Raw genomic sequence first — 24,959 nt, 5'->3', positions numbered from 1 at the left:
TCCTATTTTATAACTCTGTAATAATTGCCTCGGTCACACTTTTCTACTCTCAGTATTTTCATGTCACATTTGGCACTTCAGAAATATTTCTAACCATTTGTCTTTTAGATAATAATGCTGTATCTTTTGGTACATATGCAGTTGTGATGCTTTGAGTCTACGTCAGTTCCAGAAAACACTTAAGCAATACATGCTATTATGACAGAGTTCCGTGGCAAATTTTGTTATTCTTTTAATTATTGATCGGCTGTTTTGAAAATAAAGTTTTTTGTTACAAGTTTGTGTTATTGAGGGGTCACTACAACAATAAACAAACAGTCGCTCCAAATTAGGGAACATGCATGTACAATACTAAAACACAAGCTTAAGTTTTTATTTTAGCCATCAATAACTTTATAAAAGCAGTACAGACACACAACCTGAACATTTAGTAATTCAATGCTTTGCCCAGTTAAACCTTTATCTTCATTGATGAACTGCACACCTATCTTTACGTTTGCAGTTATATGACAAGAGTAACGCTGCACTCTAAAGGGCAATGAGCCCTAATATGAAATGGTTTAAGATATGCAAGGATGTCAGCTGAGCTGCAGAAGACACTGGCTTTTGCCTTGATCACCTCAGGCTTTGGCAGTGTTTTTGGGAAACATCTCCGACAGCCTCTGTTGCTTTCTTTTCTCCCTTGCTTCTCTCCGTGCTTTATTCCGCAGGTGTTTCTCAAGACTCAGTCTGAAATTAACACATGTTATTCAATTAAGTATATATAAAAAAAATCTATACATACATACACACACACCCTTAGTTCAAGCCAAAGAATGGTATCAAAATTGCAAACTACCTTGTGTAAGGAGCAACAAATGGAGGTGTATAGAAACGTTTTCTCTTGTATCTCCTGTTCATGTACCAAGGAATAGGATGTTCTCTAAAGCGGTACCTGAAAAAGGCATTTTTGTGAGTATAAAATGCCACATTAAACTCAGTCCTCTTATGTTTTGAGTTTATATCTCTCTTCTATGTCAAGAGACAGATCAGTTTTCACCAGGAAAACAATTCTGCTTACCAGAATGTTTTGCCAAAAACATTTCTCCTCCATTCTCCCGGTCTCCCTTTCTCCTGTCCTGTCTGTAGTAAGCGGAGAGCATCTTCCCTCTCTTTAACAACAGTGTCAAGCCTCCGCATAGATCTTTCAACCTATTGACACAATGCTGCCAGTTACACTGTGAATCAATGGCAACATGTGCAGTCCTTTGTGCAATCATGGATCATTAAGCTGAGAGGTTTTATATGACTGCAGCTGCACTCTTAAAACTTCTGAACAGCATAAAAAGAAACTTTTTAAAGCATAAATTTACCTTCTTGATGCGTTCTGGACTGGGCATCTGAACACGCTGTCGTTTAGCTTCTTGTTCTATTGTAAACAACATGTTCTTTTCCTTTAGAAGAACATACCTAGTGAAAAATGAATGAGTGTATGCATTATAGACAAAGCCCAACAAATTGTCTGTAACATTGAGCCATTGCGGTTGTTTTAGGTCTTTATCAACACATGCATCTGTGCTAGACAGTGTGGTGGAAATGACAGGCCTCTTCTCAAACATGATTAAATGTAAGAATGCATATACGTGAGCACGATAAAGCTGGATAAAAATGGACAAAAATCAGTGCATTTACATATCAGCCATATATCAGGCACAATAACAAAGCCAGTTTGAGGGATGGAGTGGTTGGAAACCACACAGACATCATCACTGGGTTGCATAGAAAAAATGTAAATACATCGGCTGTTTAATCATAAAAGTTAAATGCCATTATTACACATCACATTTTACTTGCTGCCAAGATCATTCTGAAATAAGCTCATCAACTTAGGTGTCAAACCTTCATTCTAGTGTCAACGTGACTGCATCATGCCTTGCTAGTATTCCACTGTCTCTCAACACTGAATAACTGTATCAGAGGTGTTGTTCCATGCGAAATGACTGCCTGCCAATGGCATGAAGGCATAATGGACACTTGGATCATTTTTCCTTGACTCAATAGATGAAGCCTCACTCTGGAATAAATTCCAGGAAGATGTTAAAATTTGTGTTTTGTACTTTTTGTAAAGACTTTGGTTGCAGACTACTAAGAACTGATATTCATTTGCATCACACGTTGGTCACGTTTTGTTTATGTTCACTGCACAACGGTTCATTCTTCCATGGTGCAGAATTTCTGTGGTACGGAACGCAATATTTTAGTTAGACAACAGGACAAGATGAGAAATCCTATGCAAACTAAACAATAAAATGCCATTACCATAGCTTGTGCAAATCTTCATTACTTTTCGCCCTGAGCTGTTTCGCAGTCCATGGAGCACCTGTGAAAGTCAGAGAACAGAGTTAGCCAACTATTCAACTGAGGATTCTGGTTCATCAAGCCATTAATGGCTCTTATATCTTCTACACGGAGCTTACGATGCATTCAAGACGCTCTGATTGGGAAAACCTGTACAACTAAGAGTCTCTGCTCAAAAACTTGAGTCTAGTTTTAAACTTCAAACTTTTCAGACCTTAAGCTACCTACTGATCTCAGACCCAGAAGTGGGTAACGACAAGTTAACGACTCGGTTACATCTGCTTCATACAAATGGACTGATTTGTACATTTCTGAGGGAATGATAACACTTCTACTGAAGTATGCATGCAAGGAATGAAATCAGCTTTTTCCTCAGTTACATTTTTTTGTTCTTCACACTGTCTGCAACTAATTTTTCGGTCCTGTTTTTTCAGCATCTAAGCTGTTTTGCTGCTGCATACATCTCTTACTTTTGTTTTTTATTTTTTTTAACCAACAAAAGCAAAGAACAGCGCTTTCACATTGGTGGTGACTGAAACCAGATGTCTGAAAAGTTTAATGCCTCTTAAAGCTTCCTCACAGAAATGACATGAAATGGCTGCAAATATGCTGCTTCACACCTGAGACATCTCTACGATGGAGCTATACAGAAATGTAGAAAATTAGTCATGTTCCCTTTCAGTTCCTGTGTTGATGGATGCTGGATGGAGACAGAAGTTGCACCAGAGAGGATACACGAATCATTATATATCTCAGTGGTGTTCTAGACTCATTACTCAAGATGTTTTTTGGTGCTAATGTGACTTTAGATTTGATCAAGAAAACATTTAAAACATATAGAATTACCTGATTTAACAGTGGTCTCTCCCCAGTTCTCAGGCAAGTCAAAGAACTCCTCAAGGCCCCATCTGCTGGAGGATGTATGGAGAAGTCGACACTGTGAGGGACGGCTGAACCGAAAAAGGTCATTTTGCCTGGAAATGTGGAAAAAACAGGATTAATAACAGTTCACTCAGTTAATCTGTAGTTCGCGCTGTTAAACTGTAGTTCGGCCTGTTAAGCTGTAGTTCGCTCTGTTAAACTGTAGTTCGCCCTGTTAAGCTGTAGTTCGCCCTGTTAAGCTGAAGTTCGCTCTGTTAACCTGTAGTTCGCTGTTAACCTGTAGTTCGATCTGTTAAGCTGTAGTTCGCTCTGTTAAACTGTAGTTCGCTGTTAACCTGTAGTTCGCTCTGTTAAACTGTAGTTCGCCCTGTTAAGCTGTAGTTCGCTCTGTTAAGCTGTAGTTCGCTCTGTTAAGCTGTAGTTCGCCCTGTTAAGATGTAGTTCGCTCTGTTAAACAAACTCTCTCCTCGGTCTCTATGGTCACTGGTAACGGCCCGTTCCTCCTCGCGGTACTTCACTCTCGTAACTACAGGTATCATTACCTCTGCAGGCAGGATGGATAGCTGGCCAAGGCCTGTGAGGAAAGCTGAGCGCTTACGGGTGAAGATATTTTAATAACGCGCTGAAATTGTCTGCAAATTGCAGAAAGACGGCATGCAGCGGCAGCGGCCGCGGCCATGTTGAACAGCAATGTCAACGTTGAGCAGGGTTGCCAAATATTTTAAGCTGAATCCGTAGCAGTGGTTTCAGTCCTAGACAAAGCCAGAGCTTTTTACAGGTGCTGTAAATTCCCAGCGCTGTTACACAGAAAACCCTGAGGCGTGACTTACATTTATCATATTTTGTCTTGTGTTAGTGGTATTTCCCAACCAATCTGAAACCAATTTCAGACATTCAAAAATATACGAGCCAGTTTTTTTTTCAGGATCTTAGACATAAACGTTGTGGCACATTATATATTTTATTTTCCCCCAGTAAGTTACACTAAGCAAACAAATAGAAATTGTGCACTAAGGTTTGCAGAAAAAAAAAACATGTTTATATATTATCCATGCAGGGGGTGAGTTGATTTGTTTTTATAGGTAGAAAATCAACATTCCTGTAATTTGAACAAGAGCTCTCAAACTTTGGCACATGACTGTATACTGTGCGCATCAGCTTGACATTCAACGCACTACTGGGATGATTTCAGCACAACATGGCAACACACGTGCTACAGTATGCACAGTACCGTGTTGTTTGCCGATTACAAACGCAATTATCCCTTGATGGCAGTTGAGTAATGAACAGTAGTATTTCCAGTCGTGCTGGATATAATAAATAAAACATCGTTGACTGTTTAATGTGATAAATATCCGCGGTGTCTGGAGCTCCGCTCGCAGAGCCAATCAGCGCCGCCCTGGCCGAACGCGTCACCAACAGCCATGGTGGCTATGAGCGCTTTGCGGGCGGCTGCCGCTTTCACAGCCCGATTAAATCCCTTAAATCGGGCAAACCAAGCTGCACATCTCCTTTCCAGGGCAGTGGTGCGCTCAGAGCAAGGTAAACGCGCATGTTTTCCCTGAGACGTGTTCACATTTTCCCTGTAGAGGGCTTAATGTCTGCAGTGACCTTGTCCTCGCAATGTAACGTTCGTGCTAAGCTAGCTAGCTGGCTAGCCTAGCTAATCAGCCCGGGTAGGTTAGTAACCGTTTGGCTTGTAGCTCGTAATTTAACTAACCTAGCTTAGTTAAGTGTTTTATTAACTAAGACATTGTCTGTAACTGTACGAGTTATGTACTTTTTAGTTAAATATAAAGTTGGCGACATGTTGAGCTCGACACATTAAGTACTGGTCAGTGTTTTGGTGCCGCTATGCTGTTAGCTGAACTCGCCTAACCCATCAACGCCTGACCTTTCACTTTTCACTTGACCAGCAAACCAAAGCGCATCCACACATCTGCTTTTAACAATTTGTTAATTCAATATTAAAATTTTAATAACAGTACAATCTGTAGTTAGTTGGCTGACCTAACTGCATTGCTGGCTATCGCCGGCTAAGTGTAAGGGTCCTGTCAGATTCAGCACACTGGCCATGAAACCTAAACTCCGTGCTGTTCAGTCAAAGTGTTTTGAGTCTGACCTTCCCTTCTTTTCATTCCTTCACTTTAACAGCAGTTCAGAATGCAGACCTCATCAACCCCATATGGTTGTTCTAATTCAGTTTTGTGGTCCCCTTTATTAGTGACTTTTAATCGTTTTGTGCCTCATTCCTGTGCTTTTATTCTGAAGGATTATTTTTCACCCTTTGCCTGTCGTTGTGTCTTGCTCTCACCTGTTATCTATGCAGAAAGCAGGTGAGGTTGTGTTTTATCTGAACGTACTCTTCTTGCAGTTGCTGTTCGCTATGGAAGCCATGGAAAGAGAATGTTCATCATAAAGCCGACTGACTTCTATGACAGAAGGTTTCTCCATTTGCTGGTACGTCTAAAAAGTAATTTTCTAGATGTCCAAAATGTAAAATGTGTGGACGACCTGTTCGATTTTAGTTCATGCCAGAAAAGAGCATGTAAATACTGTGCAACATTTGTTTACCCAGTTTCTCTATATGTCCCTCTTCTTCCTACGCCAGAAATATTACGTACTGCTCACTGGGATCCCTGTTGCTGCATTAGTGACATTTGTGAATGTTTTCATCGGTAGGTATTTTCCACACACTGACAAATTACACATGCTTTATTTCACAGAATCTTTTGTCAGAGCTTTTGCAGAGATCAAACACAGCAATATATTGGCCATGTGCACATTTTGGCTTTACATTTTCAGTTTTTTTTGTTTGAGTATATAATTAAAATACAATGTTATTGTATACTATATAATATCTGAATTAAACAAAATATGTGGTCTTTTAGGTGAGGCTGAGTTGGCTGAAGTCCCAGAGGGCTATGAGCCTGAATATTGGGAGTACTACAAGGTAAACTTTTTTTAAATATTGTATATCATATGATGGTGAACAAAATCCAAACGCACACATTTTGTTTCTACAACTAAAAAATAAGGGAGTCTCATTTGTCAGGTCCAGATATTTAGTCATTAAAGGTAAAGGGATTATAACTGAATGCACTTGCCCCTGTTTATGGACATCTCAATTTATTTTTATCCCAGCATCCCATTACTAGATGGATTGCCCGTAACATCTATGACAGCCCAGTGAAGGACTACGAGAAAATGATGGCCCTTGTTCAAATTGAGGCTGAGAAGTCTCAAATGAGGTAAGCTGTACTGATCAGAGGTTACCTGACGCTGTAGTCTTTTGTATTTGTGCACATGGCCGAACACCTAATTGTGTATGTTTATGATAAAAGCAAAACGAGCTTCATGATTTTCTGGAGCAGGCTACTGTTAATAGTTGGTCTTAGTTTTATTTGTACTGGAAGCTGTGTGTATAGTTGATAATGAATTGTGCACCACCTAGTGGTTTTAAATTACATGGTGAAAAAATCTAAAATTGTTCTGAAACTGTATTCATGCATTACTTGAATACTACGCTGTCAAGTTTGACCAACAGTCGTATGCATGAGTTTGGATGCACCTGGTCAGACAACAGTTTTTGTTGATTTTCTAAGTGAAAATAAGTGAACACATCTACAGAGAACACACTTCTGCACGTTCTAATGCACAGTAACTGAGGGGGGAAAATGAAACATAAAATATGCCCTGTGGAAAAAGTTATGGAACAATTTATGTATAAATAAATAAAATGGATAAATGGCAATAGTGCACAAACATCTGCAGAGAAGTGCCATATTTAAGTTTGTTTCCTGTAGAGGATGTATTAACTTATTCTCACTTAAAAAATGAATGCATACAACACTTCTAAAAACAAGTTGTTTTCAACTTGAATGCATACATTGTGCATAATGTAAAAAATAATATAATAAAAGAAAACAAAACAAAAGCACAGTCTCAGAAGTCTTTTCACACCTTTCTGTTTTGTGATTATGGCAAGATAAGACGGTGTCATCAAGTGATCATATATAAAACACAACCTTATTTACAAAAAAGTTGGGATGCAAAATGCAAATAAAAACAATGCAGAATTGTGTGCACATCATAAACACTGTACTGAATGGAAAACAGTGCAAGGACAACTTCAAACGTCAAAACTAAAAAAAATGTGTTTTTTGAAAACTACAGGCTCTTTTTGAATTTGATGCCTGCAGTACGTATCAAAAAAGTTGGAACAGTGGGATGTTTACCACACTGTTGCATCTCCTCTCTTCTTTTAAACACTTCTGAAGCATTTGGGAACTGAGGAGACCAAATGCTGTAGTTTTGAAAGTGACATGTTTTTGGTTGATACAGGATTTCAGCTACTCAACAGTTGTTTTATTTCTCATTTGATGATGATAATTCCTAAGTTGTTTGACCTTGAGAAACATTGTTTTTGAATTGTTGCAGCATTTGCCTGCGTAGTCGAGTTGTGAACCTCTCCCAGTCTTTACTTTTGAAAAACACTCTGGGATGCTCTTTTTATAGCCAGTCATGTTACTGACCTGTTGCCAATTAACCTGAGTAGTTGTGAGATGTTCCACCAGCTGTTTGTTTGTTTGTTTTATTTATTTATTAATTAATATACAACTTTAGCTCTGCAGCATTACACAACTTCACTAGTCTTTTGTTGCCCCTTTCCCAACTTTTTTTAAATGTATTGCTGGCATCAAATTCAAAATATTTTTTGAAAAACAAAATTTCTCAGTTTCAGCATTTGATACGCTATCTTTGTACTGTTTTCAGTTAAATATAGTGTTTGCACACAATTCTGCATTCTGTATTTACTCACGTTTTTCACAGCATCCCCTTTTGTTTTTAGCAATGGACTGTCTTTAAAAAAAACACAAAACAAACACAATATGATTACCTAGCATCAGTTTTGACATGGTTATAGTATGGCATTATAAGACAGCCAGTATAAGTTAGAGCAAACAAATGTGTGTTAAAAATTTGTGCTTTTGATTAGTAGATTTCTCTCTTGTGTGGTGTGGATTCGCACTCTCAGCAGTGCAGTGATACTGACGTGGTTGTGGCATGTTAGTGTGTGTTGCACTGGTGTGAGTGGATCAGACACTACAGTACCTAAAACGCATTCCTTTAGTCCTTATCAGTGGTCACAGGATACTGTTGTCCAGATATTTTTGTGTCTGATCCAGTTGTACCAGCACATCACATACAAACACACCACCAGCATGTCAGCTTGAGAGCTGACAATGATCCACCATCCAAATAGTACATGCTCTGACATGGTCCTCTGGGGGTTCAGACCGTTGAAGAACAGGGCAGAAGGGGGCTAACTAAGTATGCAGAGAAACAGATGTTCGGCATTCTGCAGCTGTAGAATTAGAGTGCTCCTATATGGTCAGTGGAGCAGATTAAATAAGCAGCGGACACAAGGAGGTGTTCTTGAAGAGGTGTATTTGAATGGCAGCTGGTGTTGTGTTTTCATAAGTCACTTTTTATAACCGCACTGTAAGTATAGGAAAACTAAAAAACACAATGGTTTTGTGAGTAATACTAATCTAATTCTAATGATCAGATGCAGGATTAAGTGCTTGAAGTGTGATAATGTCAAATAATAACATTAACATTTCATATATCATTACTTTAATAGACAAAAACAACTTGAGGTCCGGAAACACATGAGAGAAAAAGGAGATGGACCTTGGTTCCATGTTGAGACACTTGACAAGAGTCTGATCGACCAGGGTCACAAGGCAACACCAGATGATTAATCCTGGTACCTATCAGCCGGGACCTGTCCAAAAAATTGTCATTATACAATGTATAATGCGTATTGATATTTGTGCAAATATTTGTGTTTCTTGCCAGTAGCAGTAATAAAGTGTAATACTACTATAATCTTGGTGGTGTTATTGAAACTGTCTCACTCGTTATTGTCTGAATGCAGAATCAGGAAAGCATGGGTATCAGTATTGGACTCTGACTGACAAGCTGTAAATCATTTGGCAAACAACCCATTGTTGGTGGTCTTGCCATTCCTGGAATTATGACAATAACATTTCAACTATTTATAATTCACCCAAGTTTTGCAGTAAAATTACAGAAAAAGTTGGCTTTACAATAGTCTGTGTTCATCCTTAGTGGAAAGGAGAGAATTTCATAGAGAGAGAGAGATTAATTGAACTATTTCCTCTGTGTAAAGGTGCAAGAAATGATTTTGATTTCATTTATGTGTTTTACGTTATTAGTATTAGGCCATGCGAATAATAACACTGCTAAAACCACAACATGCGCATCTCTGCTGTCTTTTTCTGTAATATAGGTCACTTTCAATGATAAAAGCAATACCTATAGCAATATCCTTTACTTGATTAAAACAGTGCCTTTATAACTATATTGAGACTTCACATTTTAGCTTGAGTTATAGATAAACTGGATAAATGCACATGTATTCAGTTTTTTTGACTCACTTAAATTACATCTAAACAACTCTCTTCTGTATAACTATATACAGTATGTAGTTAACACAGTCATATGAAAACATTTGGGTGCCCGTTCAAATGATGTTTTGTTGATTTACCATGTAAAAATGACAAAGAACTGCATATTTTAATGCACAATTGTTTATTTGCTGAATTGAAAATAGTGGGGAGAAAAAATAAAGTGTGGCCTGTGCAAAAGCAATACCTCATTTTATAATTCCTGTGACGTTTTAAACAAAGAACATTAAGATGTGCAGAAAAATACTGTATTTAAGTTTGTTCCCTGGAGAGGATGTGGCAACTTACTTTCAAATCAACAAAACATGTAATTTGACCAGTGGTATTACGTCTGCATAGAAGTGGTGATCGGTGACCAGCTAAGCTCTTTCGCATTATTCTGCTATTTCATGGAAATACAACACTGAAAATCAAGGTTTCACAACATAATGAAATAATCAAAGGTGATTACATTTTCTAGCCACTGTATATTTCTTTAAATAATACATATTGCAGTTTCTCTCAATCTCTTAGACGCACTTCCCAAAACTAGTCCCGTTTTCAGAGTAGTGCCGCAAAACTCCATACCATCAGTGCAGTTAGCCAGGACACTGCTTCATTTCTCATTGAGTTTGCGCAAAATGCACATGCTAAAGCACATTTAGCTAAATATTGTGATGCTAGCAAAGAAGAAGATGCGGGAAATATTGTCCTTTAAAAGTGTGTGCTCTTTTAACGAACTGACACTAATTACCCCACAACCCAGCACAGAAGAGCACATACTTCACATAGACACATTATTAATATAGACACTCATTAAGCTAACTACTTGTTTTTCTCCAAACGCAGGATCCGCGCTGCCCTAGCAGTGCGAGCCAGTGGCCACAATATTAAACGCATTTGTCTCTTATTCCTTATTCAACTGTGAAATGTCAGGCACAAATTGTAATCTCTTTAATTGGCTGTGAACATTTCACATTGTGTCACACTGACACAGTTGATTATTACTTAAATTCTTGCGTGCAAAATACTGTGTACAACAAGCAGCAGCTTGGAGCAAAACATGGTCGTGCCAAAGGACGGACTGGTGTGGTGGTGTGGTAGGGAGAAGAGGCAGGGGGAGGTAAAGACAACAGAGTGTTTTTATGCAATTCTGCCTTCTATCATGGTCCACACAGTCAGCTATGGCCTACGTATGAGGCACGTTGAAGGGTACAGCCTCAGCTAAACCAGCCTCCTGTGATATTGATAATACAGACATCATAGTTCTACACATTACTGTACTGTATCTCTGCATGTCAAACATCAGTGGAGTTCCTACCACCCAATGCACCCTCCCTCTTCTCTGCAATGCTGTAAGATCTCCAGCTGCATTAGATGCCTTTATTCGAACCTATGGGTGTACGTTTAGGTCACTTGACGATATATAAGCAATATATAAGGCGTTGTGTGCACAATTAGCATTGGAACGTACACTGTGCATGGGGAATTACAGTAAAATTGTGACATAGATCTTTATATCATTTTGGTTCCATGACTGGCCTGACTATTTTGTCCTCGTGCCATTTATTAATGCTTTAAAAACAACATGTTTTCCTTCACATTTATGTGCATGGAACAGTCTTTTGTTACTGTCAACTATGTAGCTAATCTAGTTCTGATGCAGACATTTAGCATTTACTGCGCCAGTGTTTACACAATCATCTAATCGGGCTCTCCATTTGGTGGCAGTGCTGAAGTGATTGACGGCGTGTGTTGTGATGTATGAGGCCAATGTGTTGAGTGTTTTAGGTTGTTTTGCACAGGTGGTACAGTGTCACAAGACATGCTTTTACTGTTTAGGGAATTGCACTTAAACTGTTGAGAGTGTTGAGTTAGAACGGGTAGATCTGAGGATGTTTTTTGCCTGTACTTGATGAGAAAAAAGACAATGTCATTCAGTGTAACAAAAAGGGTGAAAATGGCCAGGGCAGAAAGTTGATTTGGACATGATAATAACAGAAATGCTCATGAATCACAGTAGATCCGCACTACCCATTCAGTGTAAAATTAATTATGAATATATGAATTACATGAACCAAGCACACAGTGCGCCATTGCTTTCACAAATCATGCAAAAGCTAGACAACAACAAACATGTACATATCTAAACATATTTAGCATCTTATATAGAAAATAGACTACTACGCCTATTTCATATAACATACATTACGAATATATATACATACACATATATATATATATATATATATATATATATATATATATATATATATATATATATATATATATGTATGTATACACACGTGTATATATATATATATGTGTGTGTGTGTGTGTGTGTATATATATGTGTGTGTGTGTGTATATATATGTGTGTATATGTATGTATATATATATATATATATATATATGCGTATTTAAACTTTTTAACAGGCCTTATTTAAAGGTTGATCATCATATGTAAGTACGTAAACATACGCAATATAGTGATGATTCACACTTCAAGATTCAAGATTTTTGTTGTATGCATAGTGGAAACAGGCAGTTACACTGTACAATGAAATTCCTACTTTGCTGTTCCTCCATTCATCAAATGTAATTTTAATATAATTTTATTAAAAAAATAGTAAATATAAGAATAACACTAAAAATAATAGTAAAAAGTACAGTTATGTGTAAAGTTGAAAGAAAATTAAAGTTACTTATGCGTATGTGCAAGTATGTAGTGCTGCAGTTCATAAAGTGCATGTTGCAAGTAACATGTAAGATGTAAACAGTAGCATTCTGTGCAGTAACAGATGTAAGCAGTAGTGTTCTGTACAGTAACAGATGTAAGCAGTAGTGTTCTGTACAGGAACAGATGTAAACAGTAGTGTTCTGTACAGTAACAGATGTAAGCAGTAGTGTTCTGTACAGGAACAGATGTAAACAGTAGTGTTCTGTGCAGTAACAGATGTAAACAGTAGAGTTCTGTGCAGTAACAGATATAAACAGTAGTGTTCTGTACAGTAATAGATGTAAACAGTAGTGTTCTGTGCAGTAACAGATGTAAACAGTAGAGTTCTGTGCAGTAACAGATATAAACAGTAGTGTTCTGTACAGTAATAGATGTAAACAGTAGTGTTCTGTGCAGTAACAGATGTAAACAGTAGCGTTCTGTACAGTAACAGATGTAAACAGTAGAGTTCTGTGCAGTAACAGATGTAAACAGTAGCGTTCTGTACAGTAATAGATGTAAACAGTAGTGTTCTGTGCAGTAACAGATGTAAACAGTAGCGTTCTGTGCAGTAACAGATGTAAACAGTAGCGTTCTGTGCAGTAATAGATGTAAACAGTAGCGTTCTGTGCAGTAACAGATGTAAACAGTAGTGTTCTGTACAGTAACAGATGTAAACAGTAGCGTTCTGTGCAGTAACAGATGTAAACAGTAGAGTTCTGTGCAGTAACAGATGTAAACAGTAGTGTTCTGTACAGTAATAGATGTAAACAGTAGTGTTCTGTGCAGTAACAGATGTAAATAGTAGCGTTCTGTGCAGTAACAGACGTAAACAGTAGCGTTCTGTGCAGTAACAGATGTAAACAGTAGCGTTCTGTACAGTAATAGATGTAAACAGTAGCGTTCTGTGCAGTAACAGACGTAAACAGTAGTGTTCTGTGCAGTAACAGATGTAAACAGTAGTGTTCTGTACAGTAATAGATGTAAACAGTAGCGTTCTGTGCAGAAACAGATGTAAACAGTAGCGTTCTGTGCAGTAACAGATGTAAACAGTAGCGTTCTGTGCAGAAACAGATGTAAACAGTTGAGTTCTGTGCAGTAACAGATGTAAACAGTAGCGTTCTGTGCAGAAACAGATGTAAACAGTAGCGTTCTGTGCAGTAACAGATGTAAACAGTAGCGTTCTGTACAGTAATAGATGTAAACAGTAGCGTTCTGTGCAGTAACAGATGTAAACAGCGTTCTGTACAGTAACAGATGTAAACAGTAGCGTTCTGTGCAGTAACAGATGTAAACAGTAGCGTTCTGTACAGTAATAGATGTAAACAGTAGCGTTCTGTGCAGTAACAGATGTAAACAGCGTTCTGTGCAGTAACAGATGTAAACAGTAGCGTTCTGTGCAGTAACAGATGTAAACAGTAGTGTTCTGTACAGGAACAGATGTAAACAGTAGCGTTCTGTGCAGTAACAGATGTAAACAGCGTTCTGTACAGTAACAGATGTAAACAGTAGCGTTCTGTACAGTAATAGATGTAAACAGTAGCGTTCTGTACAGTAATAGATGTAAACAGTAGCGTTCTGTGCAGTAACAGATGTAAACAGCGTTCTGTACAGTAACAGATGTAAATAGTAGCGTTCTGTGCAGTAACAGATGTAAACAGTAGCGTTCTGTGCAGTAACAGATGTAAACAGTAGTGTTCTGTACAGTAATAGATGTAAACAGCGTTCTGTGCAGTAACAGATGTAAACAGTAGCGTTCTGTGCAGTAACAGATGTAAACAGTAGTGTTCTGTACAGGAACAGATGTAAACAGTAGTGTTCTGTACAGTAACAGATGTAAACAGTAGCGTTCTGTGCAGTAACAGATGTAAACAGTAGCGTTCTGTACAGTAACAGATGTAAACAGTAGCGTTCTGTACAGTAATAGATGTAAACAGTAGCGTTCTGTACAGTAACAGATGTAAACAGTAGTGTTCTGTACAGGAACAGATGTAAACAGTAGCGTTCTGTGCAGTAACAGATGTAAACAGCGTTCTGTACAGTAACAGATGTAAACAGTAGCGTTCTGTACAGTAACAGATGTAAACAGTAGCGTTCTGTACAGTAACAGATGTAAACAGTAGTGTTCTGTACAGTAACAGATGTAAACAGTAGCGTTCTGTGCAGTAATAGATGTAAACAGTAGTGTTCTGACAGCAGCAGTACAGTATATGTAAGGTGCAGTTATTGAGTGCAAGGTCGGCCAAAAATTAAACCAGTTCAGAGTGGGAGGGGGGGGGGGGGGGGGGGGGGCAGGTAGTGAGTGAGGTGTTGACAAGTCTGATGGCCTGTGAATAGAAACTGTTCGTCAGTCTTGTAGTCCTGGACTTCACACTCCTGTAGCATCTGCATGAAAGTCTGTGCTGGGGGTGTGTACTGTACCTGATGATGTTGTGGGCCCTCCTAATGACCATGGTGTGATAAGAGTGCTATAGTGAGGGGAAGGCTGCTCCTGCAAGGACTGTGCAGTTTTGATCACACGCTGGAGAGCCAGCGCAGTTTCCATACCAGACTGTGATGGAACTGGTAAGAACACTCTCGACCGCACTCCTGTACAAGGTGCTGAGAATTTTGGCTGGTATGCCAAATTTCCTCAGCCTTCTCAGAAAGTGCAGTTGCTGCTGGGACTTCCTGATGATGAGGTGTGTGTTGTGAGACCAGGTGAGATCCTCACTGATGTGGATGCCAAGGAATTTGAAGGTTTTCACCCTCTCCACCTCAGTCTCACCAACATACAGGGGTGTGTGTAGCTCCCGCTTCCTCTTTGGTCTTGTCTGCACTCAAGGAAAGCCAGCTCAGCCACCTCCTTCCTGTATGCTGTCTCATCCCCACCAATGATCAGTTCAATGACTGTAGAATCATCAGCAAACTTGATGATGCTGGTGTTGTGCTGGGAGGCCACGCAGTCATACGTGAAGTGTGTATACAGAAGGGACCCCTGTCATACGTGAAGAGCATGTACCAAGGGGACCCCTGTGCGCACTGTTCTGGTGCTGGATATGCGGCTGCCGACTCTGACTGGCAGGGGTCTGTCTGTTAGAAAGTTCAGCACCCAGTTGCAGAGGGCAGGTGTCAGTCCGAGGGTGAGGAGCTTTTCTGAGAGTTTATATGGGCTGATGCTGAGCTGCAGTCAATAAATAGTATTCTGACATATGTGTCCTTGCCCTCCAGGTGTGTGAAGGCTGTATAAAGTCTGTGGACTTGTTCCGACTGTATGCAAACTGGAGGGGATCTATAGTGTTCGGAATGGTCTCCTGGATATGAGTCATGACTATTCTCTCAAAGCACTTGGGGTGCGTACAACAGGGCAATCTGAATTGCCCTGTTGAATTGAATTGAATTGAATTGAATCACACACACACACACACACACTGTAAAATATTATAGAAAGCCTTCCCCGTAAAGTGGAGGCTGTTATAGCTGCAAAGGGGGTGGAAACTCCATATAAGATTTCCAACAAACTCATGTGGGTGCGATGTATAAGTGTCCACATACTTTTGGCCACGGTGTACGTTAGAATCTTGTCCAATAGGCTCGTTCACGCACCGCCCTCTGTTGTTACAGTGGCCAGTAGAAAAGCGCGTCCGCCCTAAACGTATTTACATAAATTTAGGATTCCACCAATCGGAGCTCGAGGAAACCCTGACACCAATATTGGCTCCTTTCTCAAAAAGAGCATTTCCCCCCTCCCACCCCCCAATGTTTTCGTCGTCATATCCCCCTGATCCTGAGGGGGGAATGTCTCCTCTGTGTGATTTAAAAATAACACCCTCGTCTCTCCTTCTCACTGACACTCAGTGACACTGTGGAGCAGCAGGAATGCAAAGATGGCTACAGACCTGGGCGAGCTACTGGTCCCGTACATGCCGACTATAAGGGTGCCGAGATCTGGAGACAGGGTTTACAAGAGCGAGTGTGCTTTTTCCTACGATTCTCCAGTGAGTAATGTGCGTGTTTCTGCGTGTTTTGTTCCGTGGAGGCATGTTCAGCTATTTTTCATTTCTCATCCCGACACGTGAGAAGCTGCGCAGCCTATTATCGTGAGATTTCGGGAGTCCCGCGGCCGCCGTTCTCAGCCGCCTGTGTCACAACGTGCCGAAACACCTCAGCCAACCTGACGGCGAACGCCTCAGAAACCTTGCCCCTTTGTCTGGAGCAGATGCGACCAGCCCTGAAACCCGTCCGCCTCGCGGGGGACCCTGCCTCACTGTTTCTGCTCACAGCAGCTCCTCAAACCGAAGATGTTTCGTGTCCTGAGTTTCTCACTCATCGCCTCAGTTCGAGCGTTTGTCGTGGTGGAGGCTGGCAGGGATGCTGAGCTCTGTCACGAAAGCTTTAGCGTTAGCTAGCTGACGAAATAGGGAATAGGACTGTCGGGCAGCCTGTGACCTGATTGTGAAGGACTTGAGGTCTGAGAGTTTCAGCTACAGAGATGCTCTGAACCCACTGCCTGTGCTCAGCCAGAAGGCCGATTGTAGCTTCGTCCCCAACTTTTTTGGGGACGTGTTGCTTCAGTGCTGTATGTCCGTCTCTCAGCTACAACCGTTTTAAAGGTGACTCAGCTGTTTGGAGCTCATGTCAGACTATTTTTACCCCTGGCTGTTAAAGCTCGAGTGTCACCAAAGCCTTCTGAGAGGTTTTTCCGAGAGTGTGGAGCTGGGATCCCTGCACTGTTTTGGGGCTTGTTGTGCAAAACCAGGCTACACTCAAGCTTTGTGTTGAAGGTTTAGTGTAGGCCTAGAGCAATGTGTATAAAACCAGAGCCTCCCCATTTCTTAATGCAGATGGGTTTTAGAATAACCAGCAACCAACAAAGCTTTTTATTTCAAAATCTCTAATATTTGTACACACTTCTTCTTCGCTCTTAAACCAGAGGCCCGCTGATGGTGTTTGGTGTATACCCAGTCCTTGAGGTGTCCCATAATATTAGACTTTCTGTTTGTTTGGTCCCAGAAATCTTGAAATTCTGACCAGCTCGCTTAACACAGGAGCGGTTAGACAGCTACAGATGTATCTATAAAAAACAAGGCAAGATTCATCATCACTGTCCAAAAAAAAAGCAAACCAAACTACCAAAAAAGTATCTCCAAATTACTAAATAGTACTTTTAAAGGAAAAGACAAAGAAAGTATTTACTTTTACTGGAAGTTAATGTTAAAATATTTTATTACAAGTCATTTTGGAGCTTTTACGAGTCTGTTCTTCATACTTTCATATAATATAAAGGGCCGCGTCTGTGTTCATATAATGTAGAAACAGGGAGAGTCTTTTTTCCCCCAACAGCAGTGATATGTAACTTTTTGATATTTCTTAATGACTTGTTTTTCTGATTTCCGAACGTAAGCCTGTCATGAACAGATTTGCTGGCTCCAAGCTTTGAATGAGCATGTCTGGTTGGTGTTTTATGATCTTCTCTCTCTTTAGTTATCAGTAATGTTGGCGGCATGTTTTTCACTATTGTTTTGTAATTGTTTTTGTGTGATTTTAATTTTTTTTCTCTCTTTAGGAGTCTGAAGGTGGGCTGTATGTGTGTATGAACACATTCCTAGGCTTCGGAAGAGAACACGTGGAGAGACATTACCGTAAGACTGGACAGAGCGTGTACATGCATCTAAAGCGTCACGTTAAAGAGGTACGGCAGATGGCTGGTCTCGCTTTTCTCTTTGGTTTAGGTCTTTAGCAGCCTGTTCCTTGAGGAGCTCAATATGCCGACCTTTTAAGGCCACGGTAACAAAACTCAATCATGGTACGCTGCACGCGGCGTTTCAAACAGAATGAATAGAGACATTAGACGGTGAAGATGGGTTGGGAATAGTACCAGGCAGTACCCTGTTTCCACTGTTTTCCTGTCTAACTGAAATTGCTAAGGGACCAAAACTTGCGCTCACAAAACTGTGTAAGTATCAGTAATTTGATCTATTTTATGAAGGCGTTCTTATTCATTCTTACTTAGTTTTTTCCTTAATCGCTGGTACTAATTCGGATCAGTGGTGTTGGGTGGGTACAAAACAGGAACAACAAACAAACTGAACTTCTTATAGAAGCGCAGTGGAACTATATTCAGCATCTATCAGCATCAGAACTGAAGTTAGTTTTCTTTTTTTTTTTTTTGGTCTAAAATAGAACACCAAGCCCCAGAAGTGAGAGATGTAAACAACAGTAAAGCAGTTCATGTGCTGAACCTAAAGAATCAAAATGAAATGAATCCTCAAAATAATTAAACTAGATAATAGGAACTAATTAAAGTAGATTCCTTTCCTCACAATGCACACGAGTTTGACTAAGTAATATGTGGAATTAATCAGAAAAGTGTAAATCTATAAAATGTGCACACATATGTGAAGGTTAGGAAATATCTACATAGTGCTGTATTTATATAGGTAGTCTATGTAGTATCAAACATCTAACAAACCTAATGAAACTCATTGCTCTTCAACATTGGCAAGGATTGGCTGATGCAGCTGCCAGTACTACTGTTTATTTAACCAACTGAAATGTTGAACAAAGTCTTTACATGAAGATTTTTAGGAAGATCTTGGATAAAAATAAAACAATCTTAACACAGAAACATCAAATATTGTGGAAAATCTAGAAACATTTGTAAGTATCTCTTTACACGAGACGTTAATAGTGATATGGAAGCTTAATGGTGCATTTTTTTTTATTTTATCTTTATTTTTGTAAATGTTCAACTCTGCAAATAAATAGAAATTGTGCACTAAAATTTGCAGCAAAATGATACATTTAAGTTTGTTCCCTGTAAAAGATTTGTACTAATTTGCCACAGGTTTTCAAACTTTCAAACTGCATATGGCTGTATTATCATTCATTTGTAGCTTGTCAGTGAATATTTCAAGTTCAGATGTAGATACTGGTGTCTAATTCATGCTCAAATAAAGTCTTTATATTTTTGTGATGTGGTTTAGAGTAGGCCCCAACTTTGTGGCTGACACCAATACCAATTTCACTGCACAAACGTTCTCATAACAGACAATGTCGGCAGATATAGATTTAGTTATATTTCACATTTTAAATTTACACTTCGGTACTTTCAGTTAAAGAATATTTTACTGACAGCTATGATTCTGCGTTCTGAATTAATCACGAGCTGTCACACTGTTGCCCAAATAGTTTAAATAATATAAATATGATAACACTCGGGGTGGAGCCACTCATAATTCTTTACAGTTTTGGTTTCTGTTAATTAACTCATTAGTTCTCTTCTTAGAAAGTTATTTTGTCTGTTATAACATGACATTCTCATGTTAAAGATTAGCTTTGGGTACTACTGGGTTTTTCTGTTACTCTAATCTGATGGTTCTTTTCCAGTTCACCAGTTCAGTTTGTATTGCTGGGGGAATGATGCTTGTTGTTAAGTGATTATGAATTTTAATTCTGTTAAAGCTATGACAAAAAAGTTGATTATTATCAATCAACGTAAAACTACAGATAATCAGTTTTGACCAGCTGACATATTGGTCAAGTTAGGAGATCATGTGGTTTTGTGCTTTTGTATGGAGTGTGTGGGTCAGCAGCAAGTGTCTGACCAGTGACTGTAACATATGTGATTTAACAGTCTTGTCTGTGTGTCTTAGTATAAAGCAACACACAGAGAATGTTCCATACATTAAGTAATCAATAACAGAAATTTTGTAAAAATGCAACAAAATAGCTACACCCACAATGAAAATATGTTCATACTAAAATATTTCATTGTTTATTTTATTTTGGTGTACCAGTCTGTTTATCACTGTTGTCGGAAGAAAACCTTGTATCTCCATTTTTGTCTGTTATTAAGTTTTTGCCGCATTTTGAAAATGCCTGTTGCCCTTTATATTTTGTGTGTATTCATGAAGACTGAACCAAAAGAAACGACCCAAAATTACAAAATTCTCATTCCATTGACTTACATTAAAAGTAATGTAGGTTTTTTTCCTTCTCCTGTAAAGTTACCATTTTGGAGATACAAGGTTTCTTCTGACAGCAGCGATATACTATTTGAATAAGATAAGATAAGATAAGATAATCCTTTATTACTCCCACAGCGGGGAAATTCACAGTATTACAGCAGCAGCAGAGTAACAGGAGTAAGGCACTCAGTAGTAGAAATGGGAAACAGTATAAACATTATCAACATTATAAATAATGAAAATTAAAGCTAAATCTCTAGAATATTTACAACAAAATAAGGATAATAATATAATAAAATAAAATAAAACGTCTGTCATAATTAGGATTATAATTTCTATTGCAATATGTTGCTACTAAAAACGATTAGTCATCTTACTCTTTAATTGAATATCCAAAATAAAAGTCCGTTAACTTAAATGTTATTCTTGTAAAATAAATGCTGAAAAGTCGAGCGGTCATTTCAGTAGAAATCACTTCCTGTGATTCTGCTTGACCCCATGTCAGCCATCGGTAGCCATCGTTTAGCAGTGCTATTTCCATGTCAGTATCTGTTCAGAAACAGCTGGTTACATTCCTGCAGCTCCTGAGTCTGCTGTTTTCTCATGAGGTCACTTAATTGAGTGTCAACAAAAGCCTCGATCGAACTTTCCTTACACTGAGCGTCTGCTGTTACCCACAGCCAGCCTTGTATCTTGCGCTGTTTAACTATTAGTGCCACTGGATTATCTAGCATTCTGCTTTATTAAGACTTTTCTGTGGCCTGGAAGCCTCTACAAAGACAACTGTCTTCTGTCAAAAATAATGTTTCTGTTTGACCCAGAAAGCTACAGGTGCTGCTGGAGGTGCTGTCCCAAGAAGACGGAATGGAAAAGTGTTTTTAGGTAAGACCGCAGACGATAAGAAGAGAAGGGGGCGGGGGGATCAGTCTGAAAAAGTCTAATTTACAGAGATGAATCTTTTAAAGATTTTAAAAAAAATAAGTGCCATTTCCTCATGATCAGTAACCTCACTCCCCTCCTGATGGGGCTAAATTTAGTGCATTTATCTGTATCTGCAGTTAGTAACCGTTCTAAATCTAAAGTGCCACATGCTCGCTCTGGCCTAATCCGCTACTGGGGAGGGTTGGTTTACAGTGGGCCGACGGGCCTGTCACAACTCCCCCATCAGCTGCTGTGCCCTATCAACTCTCATGGCTGACACGCTTCTGCCATTGGAGGGATGATGTAGGCTGTGGGGCCAGGTGGGTTTTATTTACTCTAATGGAGCTTCAAACGATTGACACATGTCCTCCTCGCTCAGTCTAGGTCCTCTTCCTTCACTCCCATACTAAAGTTCAAAAGGTCACCCTGCACAGCTTCACAGGTGTCTAACAGTTTGTAGGAAATGAAGTAGGAATCTGCATAAAGAAATTGTGAGATGTGTTCAGAATGAGGGACAGAGCTGTAGATGATTCTAATATGACTTAAAAGCTGAATAACATCGAGAATCAGTTTATAACAAAGTTGCTGTACAGAATGCTTTGTGCTTTAAAACTGTCCGTCAGGTCTCGGGGCAGACAGTAATCTAATGTAGTGTAACTAAATTACATTGTTTATTATTGTTTATCATAATTTCCTTTTGTTACCAAAATATGTGAAATACTAAAATATCTAAAAAAAAAAAAAAAAATTAAATTTGTCTAATTCATAATATTTAAAACTACTTTTTACAAGTTTTTAATATAAGTAAAGTAACAAAAATGACGTATGATTCCATATCTTTTGAATGGTAACTTCTTGGGTGAAAAAAAAAGGTTCTGTATAGTCCCAAATAAAGTTTCCGTGACTTGTGGAATGTTTTTTTTTTTTTTTTTTGTTGTTGTTGTTTATATAGAACCATCTTTTTCAATGATTCAGTGATGAACCACATAAAACAGGTTTTCCATCATAGTGAAGAACTGTTTAACCATTCTGAAGACCATGTATGCATTAAAAAGGTTCTGTGAGTTGTCACAGTTCTAGATATGACCAGCCTTTATGAAGGAACCCTTGAAGAGCTCCCTTTGTAGTGTAGTGTATTAATAATACCAATAATTATTTTATAAAGATAACTTGTATAATGCACATTACAATATTTAAACTACACACCAAAACTTTTGCTTAAGTACTTTACTTAATGTTTAAGTATTTTATTATTAAATAAAAAGATTCTGTAATTTTGTGTTTGCAGCCATTTTTGTTATTATCTGATGTAATTTGAAGTATTCTTGATATTCATTTTAGTATAACTTCATTCTTGATGCCAATTTAGAATTATCTGTAGCTCATCATCATTCTGGACACATTTATTAATTGTTTTACAGTTTCATTAGAGCGTATTAGAAGAGTCTTATCTATTTATCTATATCCTAATTAGTTTTATATCTCCGAAAACATTGTTTTCACACTTTTGGCTGATGGTATATGTCCTGTGAGCTGTCACTGTGTGTGAACCTCAGGCTCAGAAAACCATGTACACCACCAGTCATGTCTCCTTATGTGGCTCTTTGTGTATTACTGCAGGGAATGTTATGTTGGTACAGCATCTCTATACCAGTGCAGTGATCTAATCAGACTGCCCAAGCTCACACGTCATAGGACAAGAAACGGCTAAAAAGAAACCAGCTGCACTTTCCTCCAGTTCACTCAGCCGCTTTCCAGTTTAGTAATTCATGCTTTGTTTCACCCGCCTGTGTGTACCTCCTGAAGTGTACGGTACCAGTCAAACGTATGGGCACCATCTGATTTGAAATTTCATAGCTTAATGACTTCAATTAACTGACTAAAATTGTTTAAAAGGCCCAGTCCTATTTCTTAGTTTTACCCCTACCCCTTGTTTTCGAGGGTCATCTTGTCCCTTGGAACTGAGTTTCAAGGAATAGTGGTTGAAATTTTGCCCTACGAAATGGGACAACCCCCAAATAAAAGAGGACATTACTTCATTAACAGACTGTTAGCGCTGCTCTGTAGGTGACCCTGCCAGTGATAGTACAGCAGCCTCACTGCTGGGATTTAGTTAAATTTAGGACATTGTGTGTCTTCAGAGAGGTGGGGATGCAACGCCACCCACCCTTAATTATTCGGTGAAATGAACCTGAAGTCAGTAATTTGCTACCTGCTTATTCAAATTTTCTTAAATGGTGCAGCAGTTACATTCTGGCACCTCAGGTAATTTAGCTGGCTGGCTACCAAGACATCAGCATACTACTAGTGATTTTTACGCTTGTTATGAAGAAAAGGACCTTAATACATTGAAACAACATTACACTGAGAACACAATGGTTATCATGATTTTTTTAAATAGAGAAAATACATTTGTGGGTTTTGTGGTGCAGAGAAATGGGATTGGGCCCAAGTAGTGAAGTTATTTCCAAAGTTAAATGTTTAGTTGTAAAAAGGAGGTGACTTATTCCAGGTATATCATTAAGAGCTTCCTCATGAAGGCAATGGCTGCTACATGTGGGTAGCTTTTTCACTTACTTGTGTTTTTAACATTTTTACATTCTTAACTTTAAATGAAAGTTAATGTAACAGGTTTTTATTCCAAATAATCTTAGACCATCCATCCATTCATCCATCCATTTCTGTTGGTCCATTCAGTATGAAATGTTCATGTGATTATACATCTTCTCCTCTTGTTGGAAAAGTATCCCAGCTGGCTCCTCATGAAGCTGCTTGAGAGAATGCTAAGAGTGTGCAAAGCTGCATCAGTGCTTTGAAGTATCTAAAACAGAAGATCGCTTTGATCTGCATAATTCCATATGTGTTATTTCATAGTTTCCCGTTTTCTACAGTCAGCATTCTTCTAATATATGGAATGCAGTGAAACTAAGGGAACGCATTCTATAAGTAGGGGTGTCTAATGTTTTGATTGCTACAGTATGTCTCCACATCTCTTTGAGCTTGTGGTCATAAAATATGCTTTTAAGGGTGTTTTGTAATTTTCACTGTGATCTAAATCTAGCACCATGCAGTTGTGGTTTATTCTGAGCATTTGTAAATACACCTGTCTTGGTGGAGCTCAGCACTGTTGTTCAATCAGTAAAATGATGAACTCTAAGCCTGTATAGTAGTGTAGTTTGTAGTATATTGAAATTCATAGAGCTCTGCCTTCTTTTGTTGTTCCTGTACACCACTATGGATATGATTTGTCCACTGTAAATATTTAAAGGCTGTCATATATCTGTCTGATTATCTCTTATATCTCCATTTTTTTTTTAAGATTTAGAACTTAACCGTGATTTTAATGGGGATGATTATGAATATGAAGATGAAGCCAAGCTTGTCATATTCCCAGACCACTATGAGATTCCTTTACCAAATATTGAGGAGTTGCCTGCACTGGTCAGTGAGAGTGTGTGAGCATGCCCTGTGTGTGTGCACTGCATGCCAAAGGTCTGACTTGGTGCTGATTGAAAACAAAGCTGTAATGTTGTTTAACCCAAAGCTCTCTAGTGCAAGTATGCTTACTGACGTTTTCAGATGATTCTTCACCCCTTTTTGTATTAGGTCTTAGATGGCTTCTTCTGCATGAGCCTGTTGCCCATAGGAAGAGTGTGGAACTTAATTGCCTTCAAG

The 24,959-nt window shown here is 38.8% G+C and overlaps 3 protein-coding genes across 7 annotated transcripts in view; 2 read left to right on the top strand and 1 right to left on the bottom strand.

The window, feature by feature from the left end:
* Positions 1-207: 207 nt before the first annotated feature.
* mrpl47 (mitochondrial ribosomal protein L47) lies at positions 208-3,932 on the bottom strand. The gene is made up of 7 exons (XM_017698088.2): positions 3,762-3,932; positions 3,184-3,311; positions 2,299-2,359; positions 1,353-1,449; positions 1,061-1,191; positions 839-934; positions 208-729 (listed from the first exon to the last, which is right to left on the bottom strand). Exons 1-7 carry the CDS (start codon positions 3,896-3,898, stop codon positions 621-623), a joined length of 759 nt encoding a protein of 252 aa, XP_017553577.1. The 5' UTR covers positions 3,899-3,932; the 3' UTR covers positions 208-620.
* A 670-nt stretch (positions 3,933-4,602) lies between these two features.
* On the top strand, positions 4,603-9,114 carry ndufb5 (NADH:ubiquinone oxidoreductase subunit B5). Its single transcript, XM_017698089.2, has 6 exons — positions 4,603-4,761; positions 5,594-5,679; positions 5,831-5,897; positions 6,111-6,172; positions 6,364-6,470; positions 8,867-9,114. The coding sequence occupies exons 1-6, from the start codon at positions 4,644-4,646 to the stop codon at positions 8,985-8,987; spliced, it is 561 nt and encodes a 186-aa protein (XP_017553578.1). The 5' UTR covers positions 4,603-4,643; the 3' UTR covers positions 8,988-9,114.
* A 7,022-nt stretch (positions 9,115-16,136) lies between these two features.
* Positions 16,137-24,959, top strand: part of usp13 (ubiquitin specific peptidase 13) — a 32,283-nt gene continuing 23,460 nt past the window's right edge. For 4 of the 5 annotated variants that reach the window (XM_037534932.1, XM_037534931.1, XM_017698092.2 and 1 more), the window contains exons 1-4: positions 16,137-16,391; positions 17,960-18,085; positions 21,185-21,245; positions 24,604-24,725. In XM_037534932.1, coding sequence (XP_037390829.1) covers positions 16,281-16,391; positions 17,960-18,085; positions 21,185-21,245; positions 24,604-24,725 — 420 coding nt within the window. In that variant the 5' untranslated portion in view covers positions 16,137-16,280. Of the gene's footprint in view, positions 16,392-16,466; positions 17,847-17,959; positions 18,086-21,184; positions 21,246-24,603; positions 24,726-24,959 lie in introns of those variants that run through there. The other variant, XM_017698093.2, reaches the window with a different exon arrangement.

The sequence above is a fragment of the Pygocentrus nattereri genome, chromosome 26, assembly GCF_015220715.1.
Source record: "Pygocentrus nattereri isolate fPygNat1 chromosome 26, fPygNat1.pri, whole genome shotgun sequence".
Lineage (NCBI taxonomy): Eukaryota > Metazoa > Chordata > Actinopteri > Characiformes > Serrasalmidae > Pygocentrus > Pygocentrus nattereri.
Note: the sequence above shows the minus strand (reverse complement) of the source record. Positions and strands in the feature narration are given on the sequence as shown.